Source organism: Punica granatum, chromosome 5, assembly GCF_007655135.1.
Source record: "Punica granatum isolate Tunisia-2019 chromosome 5, ASM765513v2, whole genome shotgun sequence".
Classification (NCBI taxonomy): domain Eukaryota; kingdom Viridiplantae; phylum Streptophyta; class Magnoliopsida; order Myrtales; family Lythraceae; genus Punica; species Punica granatum.
The window spans coordinates 28,101,309-28,111,873 of record NC_045131.1 but is presented as its reverse complement, the minus strand read 5'-3'; the positions used below and the strand labels follow the sequence as shown (position 1 = coordinate 28,111,873).

Below are 10,565 nucleotides of genomic sequence, written 5' to 3'. Positions count from 1 at the left end.
AACCATTGATTGCTCGGTAAGGCATGCGTATCTCGATTTGCTGCAAGAATATACCATACATTGTTTCTCCTTGGGAGATTTTTAGGATGGAAGAAGGACCACCATATAATTATTTCCCTAATAATAAGTTTAGTCCCACTCTATATAAAATTACAAGTATGCCACTTGCTTAATGAATCATTAGTTATCTTATTAAAAAAAATATTAATTATTAATAAAAGAATGAAAAAGGCCTTGAACAATTATCGAATCGATAAACTAAAAGTGTCGTTACCAAAACCTATACATTTCAAAACTGCTTTGAGTCGACACATACGTTACACAACCAAACCACACTATACGGTATATCCCTTTCGAAAGTCAAAGACTGAACAAAGGACTGTTCCGCCTCGTCTATGAAAAAACAAAATATTTTTCCGGTTATAAGACATATTCATAAACATCTTATAATGAAATAAAATCATAATAGCTAATAATTCTAATAATTAATAATATGGCACAAATATTATATCATAAGATTCAAACTTACCGATCAAGTGATAGCATACGTCACTGCTCTACAATTCTTTCTCAAAGCTAAAGCAACTATACTTTTTCCCCACAGGTCGGCTTTGTTTGCCCAATTGGATTAGCTAATTGCCTTTTCTGCATCCCCCAATACCTATTATTTTCAAATTTGCACCTCGATATTTGCTTATCACCAATTTATAACCGGCACTGTTTGTGCGGAATATTTGGTCAGCCAAATTCCTGGCTCCTGTTGTACCATGGATCGGCGCCGGGTTGCAATGTTGACTCCCGAGATTGTTTCAAATATAAATTTTGGCATCTCTCCCCTCACTAGAACGGTATTGATCGCATGTGGGGTATAAGCGAGACGAGACAGCTCACAAATTATTCGAGCTTGGCTTGGTGAAAGTTTGAGTTTTGCTTAGTCTTATCTAACTCAAGTCGAACTGGATCCAAGCCAAACAGTCTCTCAAGCCGAGCTTGAGCCTAGATGTGCTTAGCTCGAGGGGCTTGCGAGCCTTATCAAGCCTAAGTCCATTTCTCATATAATATTACCCTAGGCTCAATCCACATGATAAAACCAACCTAATCACATATGATAAACGTAAGCCCACAATATTATTATTATTGTTGGGAATTATTAATCCCACATAATAAAAAATAAAAGAATATCTGTGGATTTATATGAGACTTGAGAACCACCATGTATCAGTTTGAATTTTTAAGTAGATATGAGTCCAACTCCGTATAAACCCAATGGATTATCAACATTGTATCAGAGCATGTGTTACGGGTATGCACGGGTGAGTGTTTAAGGGCATGTGACAACGTGGGCGGGTGTTGAGAAATATTAATCCCATATGGAAAAAATAAAAGAATATATGTGTTTATATAAAGGTTGAGAACCACCACTTATTAACTTAAACTTTTAAGTAGATATGGATCTAGCTCTGTATAAACCCAATGGATTATCAATAATTATTATCTCAGGTAGCTGCTTCTTATTGTGTATAATAACACTACATACTTTCAGCTTCCCATAGTGTTAAGTTATTCTTCATCATTTGGCATCTCTCCCGTCACTAGAGCGATATTGATCGCATGTAGGGGTGTAAGCGAGACGAGACAGTTCACAAATTGGTCGAGCTTGGTTTTGGTGAAAGTTTGAGTTTTGTTGAGTCTTATTGAACTTAAGCCGAGCTGGAGCTGAGCCGAACAGTCTCTCAAGTTGAGCTCGAGCCTAAGTGTGCTCAGCTCGAGGGGCTCGCGAGCCTTATTGAGCCTAAGTGTATTTCTCATATAATATTACTCTAGGCTCAATCCACGTGATAAAACCAACCTAAACTCATATGATAAACCTAAGCCCACAATATTATTATTATTGTTGGGAATTATTAATTCCACATGAAAAAATTGAAATAATATATGTGGATTTATATGAGACTTGAGAACTATTATTTATCAACTTGAATTTTTAAGTATATATAGGTCCAAGTCCGTATAAGTTCAATGGATTATCAACATGGTATCGAAGCACATGTTACACGTATATGCGCTCATGCGCGTATGGGCATGCACTCACACCATGCCAAGCCCAATATGTAGTGGCTTGGGAACCAGTACTTAGCTCGACTCGAGGTCAATTATTAAGGGCGAGTGTTTAAGGGCAGGTGACAACGTGGGCAGGTGTTGAGAATTATTAATCATACATGGAAAAAAATGAAAGGATATATATGAGTTTATATGAGGCTTGAGAACCACCAATTATTAGCTTGAAATTTTAAGTAGATATGAATTTAAGTCCGTATAAATCCAATGGATTATCAATAATTATTATCCCAGCTAGCTGCTCCTTATTGTGTATAATAACACTACGTATTTCAGCTTCCTATAGTGTTCAGTTAGTCTTCATCATTTGATTCATTTATGCTTTCTATACTACTTTGGATGTGTTTATTGTTATTTTTATCAAATTAGAATTATGTCGAGACCGACCAAGTCAAGCCCGAGTCGAACTCGAGCCTATCGAGGTTGTCGAGCCCAAGCTGCTCGAGCTCGAAAAAGTTGACGAGCCAGAAGTCATATCGAGCCATCGAGCCAAGTGTTCAACGGAAGTTGAACCTTTCCATCAAGCCTTATGCGTGAAGTTTGGTCGCGGATGATCATATCAATTGAAACTGGGAGATCATGGTGCAAACTGCAAAGATTGTAAAATGTTGGGGCAAATTAAAATGCAAACAAAAATAAGTCTGAGGTCGCAGCCCAATGAAGTGGAGAGAGATCTTTCTGCGAAGCGTGAAGTCAAACCGGAGAATCTCTTTCCTCACGCTTCCCCATGGATTCCGATCTGTTTTCACACCCATAACGGAAACAGGGTCAGTGCAGTGACAACTACACGACCCGACTTTGATTTTCATAAGAGAAAATTTTCATATCCCATTATTATTTTTCATGCCCCATTATTTTATTTTTTTCGATTTGAACGACTTGATATCTAGAAGTCCCGTGCGGTGCAAATCGGGAAAAAAAAATCTAGATTTTTAAATAATAAAAGCTAAAATATATCAAATTTTGAAGTCATCATCACTATCTTCAGCAAAATAAAAGGGAAAGAATCTTTTTTTCTCCCCCGGCTTTTAGCAGAAAAGCCAACCCTCCATTCATTCACAGCCCACTCTGTCTTTCTTCAGGGATAATAAGAAAGTAGTCAAAGAAGTGACAGCCCACCGTGTATCATCACTGTTCCTTCACTGCCCATTCCCCTTGCTTCGATTCTTTGGGGCTTGGCTTGGCCGCCGCAGAGTGCGGATAACCTTTTAAAAGGTCTCAGAGGATATTCAAATCTCATGCCACGGCCCCATCCATACGCTCCAGTCTTAATCCAGACGTTCCTCTATTGATTTCCATCGTAAAGTTTCGAGCTTTCCGTGTGATTTCTCCGGGAAACGGCTATGGCGAATGCCGGTGACATTGCTGTCCCGACAAGGCTTGAGGTATTTGTCGATTGTTGTTGCTCCTTTTACTTCTTGTATGTATCTGTTTTTCAAGTAACAGCTCTTTGTCATTTCTTCTGATGTTGGTGGTCAGGGGAAATTCAAGGCCACGGTGGTCTGTTGGATTCTTGGGTTTGGTTCACTTGTCGCTTGGAACAGTATGCTGACTATTGGAGATTATTATTATAACCTTTTCCCGGTAAGGAAAAAAAAAATGATCTTGACAATTATGTTCTGTTTGAACCTTTTGTAATCTCTCTCTGTTCTTCAGCTTATTTTGTATCCAGTCGAATTTTTCCAGCAGCAAAAGGAAAGTCTTAATTCTCTGTGTCGTCATTGTGGGCATGTTGTTTAGTGTGGCTGTTTTTTCGGCTCGAATGGTTTCATTGGAGCAAGAAGCTATGAGTTCGGTGTAGATCAGTGTGTACGATTCATGATAAGCTGATTCATTGAGAATCCTTTTCTCAATTTTTTGTAGAAATACCATCCATCGAGAGTCCTCACGCTTGTCTACCAGCCCTTTGCGCTCGGAACCATTGCCCTTCTTGCATACAACGAAGCGAGACTCGACACCCGAAAGAGGAACATCGCCGGTTACATCCTTTTCACTCTCAGCACCTTGTTGCTCATAGTTGTAAGTACGAAAAATGATTCAAATTTCACTAATCATGCTATCTCAAGTTACATCAGTATTTATGAATTCCACCAAACTTCAACTGGGACAGTTGGACTTGGCAACTTCCGGGAAAGGAGGGATTGGGCCGTACATCGGAATATGCGTCATTGTGGCTTGTTTCGGAACTGCTGATGCTCACGTTCAGGGAGGAATGGTGGGCGATCTATCTTTCATGTGTCCTGAATTCATGCAGGTAAAGTCCAGATTTATTCATGCCTTCAAACTTATCCGCATTCCTATCTTTATTTTGGCCTTACGATCTTAAACTCAAAAGGCAAAATATTTCGAAAATTGTTTGCAGTCGTTTTTTGCAGGTTTAGCTGCATCTGGAGCTGTTACATCTGGTCTGAGGCTTGTTACTAAAGCAGCCTTCGAGAAAGCAAGTAACGGTCTTCGCAAAGGGACGAGTATGTGACTCTCTGTTTCATCAGCAACTATTTGTTTGTTTTCACATAACTGTCTTACTTCTTACCTTTTCTTCCAAACAATGTCATGGAAATCGAAGGCAATATTTTTCTTTTCACTTTAAAGACGTATACACATTATCTTTTAACCTTTCAAGGTTTCTTCACGAAATTTTATAGTGAAGGTTTTCCACAGCCAAATAGACTATTCCTCCTGATATCAACGAGTTAATATGGTCAATGAATCTTTTTTGCAGTGTTGTTCCTTGCAATCGCCACGTTCTTTGAGTTCCTCTGTGTTCTGCTATATGCAATCGTATTCCCGAAGCTTCCAATAGTTAAATATTACCGCTCGAAGGCGGCTTCTGAGGGATCAAAGACTGTCAATGCTGATCTTGCTGCAGCTGGAATTCACGCAAATCAAGTAGCTAGGAGATTGCCAATGATTTCTAAAACCACACGCACTATTTATGTTCTTCGTATTTGCTCTTACAAACTTCTTGTTTTGCAGGATGATGCCAAGGAGCAAGCACGCCTGAGCACCAAGCAACTTTTGCGCGAGAACATAGATTACGCTGTCGACCTGTATCTGATATATGTTCTCACACTCTCAATCTTCCCGGGATTCTTGTTTGAGAATACTGGAAATCATAAATTGGGCTCATGGTACGTAAAAACGATTCTAAAATTTCATTATATTTGCTTCCCTTTTCTCTGGAATATATTCGTTCCAGAAAAAAAAAAAACTGCAGAAAAGGGGATATGCATGTTTTATTAATCCGATGTGTTTTCTCAGGTACCCCCTTGTTCTGATTGCTATGTACAACGTGTGGGACCTGATATCAAGGTACATTCCCCTGGTGGACTGCCTGAAGCTCGAGTCCCGGAAAGGCCTCATGATCGCAATCCTAGGGAGGTTCCTGCTCATCCCTGCATTCTACTTCACAGCTAAATATGGTGATCAAGGGTGGATGATCCTGCTGGTCTCGTTCTTGGGACTAACAAATGGTTATCTCACCGTATGCGTCATGACAGTCGCGCCGAAGGGTTACAAGGTCCGTGAAGTCTGGGGGTCTAATTAATGGTTTCCGGGTCTACTTTTGTGGAGTTGTTTTTTGGTTATTGACAATGCTGTTGTATTGTTTGTTCGAGTTTTTTTTCTGCAGGGGCCTGAGCAGAATGCGCTGGGGAACTTGCTTGTGCTGTTCCTCCTGGGAGGAATATTCTCAGGAGTTGCTCTTGATTGGTTGTGGATCATTGGCAATGGAAGCTTCTAAGGAACGAACTTGATTTAATTCAGTAAATGGAAGTGTTTATATCGGTGAACTGATAAGAGTTCGATTTTTTTCCCCCACCTGCGTGCAAAGGTCGTTTTCTTCTTACATTTTGGACAATGGAAGGAACTACAAATTTGCTGCAGATGAAGCATTTTCCTTTACAGATCATTTGCTAAGCCAGCTTGTGCTCTCTATCTTTTGTTTTGGTTGAATATATATGTTCTTCTCTGGTTTTCTTATATGAGCTAAGCTGTCCACCGATTGTTTACGACAAGGCATCTCCACGATATTTGCGTGTCCAAGCAGTAATCGCTAATGTCTTTGAGTTGTGAATATCATGACTGTCTCATACTTTTTGGGCACGCTAGGAATTATCTCCGCCCTAGTTGATGGCAAAGAAACTGATTCAATCTCCATTCCTCAGTATGAATTTTTGGTAGCCGTCCAACCGGAAGTCGACCCTTGTGGGTGTGACCTCAGCATATCAGGCATGGATTACGTTGGCCACCCTCTTCGACTCTCAAAACTGTCAGTAGTAACATGTACTGAAGGAAAACGATGGATATCCCCATGCTTGATTAATTATCTATAAACAATCAAGCAATTATAGCAATGAGGTTTGTTGCTCACCGGTAAAATTTTCAGCTCTCAAAAAATAAATCGAAGCATAACCTCTAGTTGTGCTACAGATTCGGAGCCCTTGTAGGGATGGAGTCTGGAACCTTAGTCGAAGGAGGAACATATCTATGGACATATACCTAGTCCACTCTTATACTTAATAGGACTGCATATCATTCATTAAACTTCTCTTCTTATTTTCCTCATTAACCAAGCAACCATACTGTAAACACATAATATTTATTAAACTTATATTTTTCAAAATGAAGGTCATGGAAGAAAGGATGACGACCCATATATAAATACGTACACGTGTTTAAAAAAAAGATACATACATGTTTTTTTGGACTATATAAAATAATTTAATTCACTATTTTTTACTGAGAAATGATTGCACCCCTCATATTTTCTTTTAGCAATTAATAGTTGTATTTGCGCGCCTCTGACTTTTCCAGCTACAAAAGTCTTGTTAATAATTCTTCCTATATGATGGTCATTTGATATATGGGTTGAGTCTATTGAAATTAGAGATCACGTTTCACTCTGCGCATAGCATGTGTATAAGTCTTATCTAGTTTTTATTCATGTGCGCGTAGCACGTGCATAAGTCCAGGCCGGGTTTAACAAAAACCCACTTTATCTCGAAACCCGGCCAAAATCGGTGGACCCGGTTGACACCTCGACCCGGTTGACCCACCCGTTACGGTCGAACCGATTATTTTATGAAAAAATCTTTCCTTTCCCCAATTAAAATCTTAAATATCTTCGGATATAGGTTTTCAAATCTCAATTTTATAGTAATTGGAATCAAATCTTTACAGTTTACAATTTACATCAATAACTAATAACATATAAAGTTACGTTATTTTAGACTTCTATTGCTGATCCTTATTCTTTGATTCTTTTCTTTTCTTTCCAATTAGAAACTAAAAATTAAAATCCCAAGAGTTTAAAAAGAAAAAAAATAACCAAAGCAATGCCAAATTGAAATTGAAAAGAAAACGTACCCATTTCAGTATTTTGCTAAGAACATTGTTGGCATTTTTCTTTTTAAAATCGTTGGCACTGATTTTAATAAATTGGTTGATACCTTTCAATTTTTTAATGGGTTAATTATGAAGTTGTTAACTATGGTGTTAATTATTAGGTTATAACTTATAATAACCAAATACTTCATATAGTTGTATAGTTAGACATATTTATAGAATAATGTTACACATTTCATTTGCTATATAATTCCTTATAATTTATTGAAATTTTAAAATACAAAAATAATCAAACTGGCGGTTGAACCGGTTGACCCATGACCTGGCAAAGAGGCCAGTTCGATGCTCGGGCCGGGTTGAAAACATTGATGCCGAGGACAAAATCCTGATCCCTTTAGAATATATCAAAGATATTTCTAAGCATAAATAGCAAAATTATTAACAAAAAAACAAAATGATATATAGTGGCTTGGGGGCCAAGGCAAGTAATACAATGTGATAAATGTGTCACAACCGATAAGAACGGGAAAAAACCGCCAACGCACAGTTATTCAGTTATTCTCAACAATTCCCACAAAATTCTCCGCATAAACCTCATAAAAGAAAAAAGAAAAACTGACCAGGTAGAGATCATCTCATCACACTAACAGTTACTAAATATATACATACATCTATATGTGTGTGTGTGTATATATATCTTCTCTCTTAGCTGCCGCCATAAATCAGATCTCCAGATTGAGACCTCTCCCATTTCTCCAGCTAACTAAACTACCAGCTATAGCTTCTAATCTATACTATGGCCTTGAGCTCATATCCAGCATTGAACTGGCCAGTGGTCCATGATCACTTCCATGGCTTCATACCGATTCCACCGGCTGCAGCTACTGAAGCTCCTCATCAGCTTGAGATGCCTGCCAGTGCCGCCGCCTTTCCCAGTTATAGCAACAATGCCGGTGCTGCCTTGAGTGTCGTTTATAATAACAGGCACAGTGATGTCGTTAAGGCCGATCCATTGTTTTTCAACAAGGGATACTTTGATTACGGCATCACCGGTGATGCTCAGCCAGCTGATGACTACAGCTGTATATCCTCCTCCTACCCAGACTGCTACAACTACTATAGCAACTATAGTACTGTCGACGATCTGCTCGATCCTGCAGAGACCTACTTCTCATCTCCTGCCGCCGATCCTCTGTCACTGGCCGGCTGCTATGACATGAATTATGGTGATTATCATCTTCAGCAGCAGCTGTCGTCCGGACCTGGGATTCTTGGCCTCCACGACTATAATGAGGATGCCTATGCGGACCAGTTCTACCAACGTCAACTGCCTGCAGCTCAGCCTCCAAAGCGGCACAGGCCATGCTACTTTGATCTTCCCGGTAATCTGCTGTTCCCTCCGGGGGATACTTGCCCACCAGCTCAACTTCCAGTGTTGCACGCGATCGATGGAGTTTCCTCTAATATGACCAAAGCAGAGGAGTATATTGAGCACACCAGGCCGAGGCCGAGGAGGGTGTCTGCGCAGAGCCTGGCGGCTCGGGAGAGGCGGAAAAGGATATCGGACAAGACGCAGGAGCTGGGGAAGCTCATCCCAGGTGGGAGTAAGATGAACACTGCCGAGATGCTTCAGTCCGCATTCAACTACGTCAAGTTCCTGCAGTCTCAAGTCCAAATTCTCCAACTCATGGCTTCTTCCAACCCCAGTCAGGTACCAACACATACCCGTAATTACATTTTAAGTGTGATTTCCCCAAAGAAATTTCATTCCGGTAGCATGTTTAGGCTGTCTAACATATGGTTGGGTATAGGAAGATGATCTTGCGGAGAAACCAGAAAAGGAAGAGGATGAGGCCGAGAAGGGATCATCATCACCGAGTCTGCTGCGGTTGGTGGCCTCCCCGACAGTTCAAGAGAAGCTGTACAAGGAGGAGAGCTGCATTATTCCCCGGTCTCTAGCCAAAGCCCTTGTCCACAGCCATCCCCATCTTCCGGACCTCCACCAGCTCCTCTAATCGAATTTTGCATTAATATTGCCATTAATCATCTCCCTTCGCTTATGTAACTAATTTGTATTTTTTTTTGTCTAGTTGCAATCTTACTTGTCACGTTAGTTACATCGTCATCGGTTGTAGGTATGTATCTCATTCAGTTTGATATTATACTATCGTTTAAGCACTTGATAATCCCAGTTGAGTTTGTGGATCAATAGTTATAAGTTGCATTGTCATCCACTCGAAATGATGCAACCTGCTATGCGCCGTGTAATTAATTAAACTCCAATATAAAATCCTCCCGTCTCGCTCGATCCAAACAAAGCGTTTAGTCTAGATAATTTTCTATAAAAAGTTAACAGATTAAAAATTAAATGAAATTAATTTGAAGCAAGAAAAACACAGCACACAACATAAAGAAATTGGTGACGGTCTCAAGATGAGCAAGTGAATCTATATTTATATATTTTAACTTAGTCTACCCGCACCGAATTCTCCTTAAGGGCTTTCCTTATTGGGAAAACCCTCAACTCATAATCGACCATCTCTTCAAACTTCCCTCTTAATAAATACTTACAGCTTTTCATTTTTTTTTTCAAGTTTCCATAATATATTTATAAATTTATTGAATGTTCCCAAAAAGAATTTTACAATTTATTTAGAGATATTAATAATTAATGAAACTACTCCCAATATCTTTAGTTTATTTCTGTTTTTTTGTATTAAAAAATTAATAAATACAACAATATTGATTAAAAGTAAAAATGCAGTGTGTCTTCGTAATGCGTGGCCTACATGATTAGTATACAATAAGTGTTGATTTAACCTGAGGATAATTTTTGTTGAGGCAATAAATTTAAAGTTGGTTTGGGAGTGCAGTCGAGTCTCATGGGTGATTGAGAAAATTGCTTCTACTTATTATGATTTGAAGCATTGATCAATTATTTATTATTCACTTTAAATGCTCAATAATTTTTTTTTGGTGGATAAATACTCAATAATTTTTCAGTTATATCTCTGCAGAGCTTCTCTAATTTATATACAACTTAGAATATAATGGAGAAGAAAATTTTCTTAGGAAAATTAATTCAATTCAATATAAGTAAA

The 10,565-nt window shown here is 38.9% G+C and overlaps 2 protein-coding genes across 2 annotated transcripts; both read left to right on the top strand.

The window, feature by feature from the left end:
* Nucleotides 1–3,142: 3,142 nt before the first annotated feature.
* On the top strand, nucleotides 3,143–6,101 carry LOC116206627 (equilibrative nucleotide transporter 3-like). The gene is made up of 9 exons (XM_031539406.1): nucleotides 3,143–3,503; nucleotides 3,598–3,702; nucleotides 3,982–4,137; nucleotides 4,229–4,372; nucleotides 4,481–4,586; nucleotides 4,841–5,007; nucleotides 5,095–5,249; nucleotides 5,380–5,638; nucleotides 5,750–6,101. Exons 1-9 carry the CDS (start codon nucleotides 3,462–3,464, stop codon nucleotides 5,858–5,860), a joined length of 1,245 nt encoding a protein of 414 aa, XP_031395266.1. The 5' UTR covers nucleotides 3,143–3,461; the 3' UTR covers nucleotides 5,861–6,101.
* A 2,134-nt stretch (nucleotides 6,102–8,235) lies between these two features.
* LOC116208914 lies at nucleotides 8,236–9,587 on the top strand. The gene is made up of 2 exons (XM_031542487.1): nucleotides 8,236–9,175; nucleotides 9,276–9,587. Exons 1-2 carry the CDS (start codon nucleotides 8,261–8,263, stop codon nucleotides 9,477–9,479), a joined length of 1,119 nt encoding a protein of 372 aa, XP_031398347.1. The 5' UTR covers nucleotides 8,236–8,260; the 3' UTR covers nucleotides 9,480–9,587.
* The last annotated feature ends 978 nt before the right edge of the window (nucleotides 9,588–10,565 follow it).

What these genes read in the sequence shown, in the direction of transcription:
- LOC116206627 (XM_031539406.1), top strand. Translation starts at nt 3,462, where the DNA reads ATGGCGAATGCCGGTGACATTGCTGTCCCGACAAGGCTTGAG. An exon ending in TGTGTCCTGAATTCATGCAG is followed by an intron (nt 4,373 to 4,480) that starts GTAAAGTCCAGA and finishes AATTGTTTGCAG; the next exon opens with TCGTTTTTTGCAGGTTTAGC. An exon ending in TCGCGCCGAAGGGTTACAAG is followed by an intron (nt 5,639 to 5,749) that starts GTCCGTGAAGTC and finishes TTTTTTCTGCAG; the next exon opens with GGGCCTGAGCAGAATGCGCT.
- LOC116208914 (XM_031542487.1), top strand. Translation starts at nt 8,261, where the DNA reads ATGGCCTTGAGCTCATATCCAGCATTGAACTGGCCAGTGGTCCATGAT. An exon ending in CTTCTTCCAACCCCAGTCAG is followed by an intron (nt 9,176 to 9,275) that starts GTACCAACACAT and finishes GGTTGGGTATAG; the next exon opens with GAAGATGATCTTGCGGAGAA.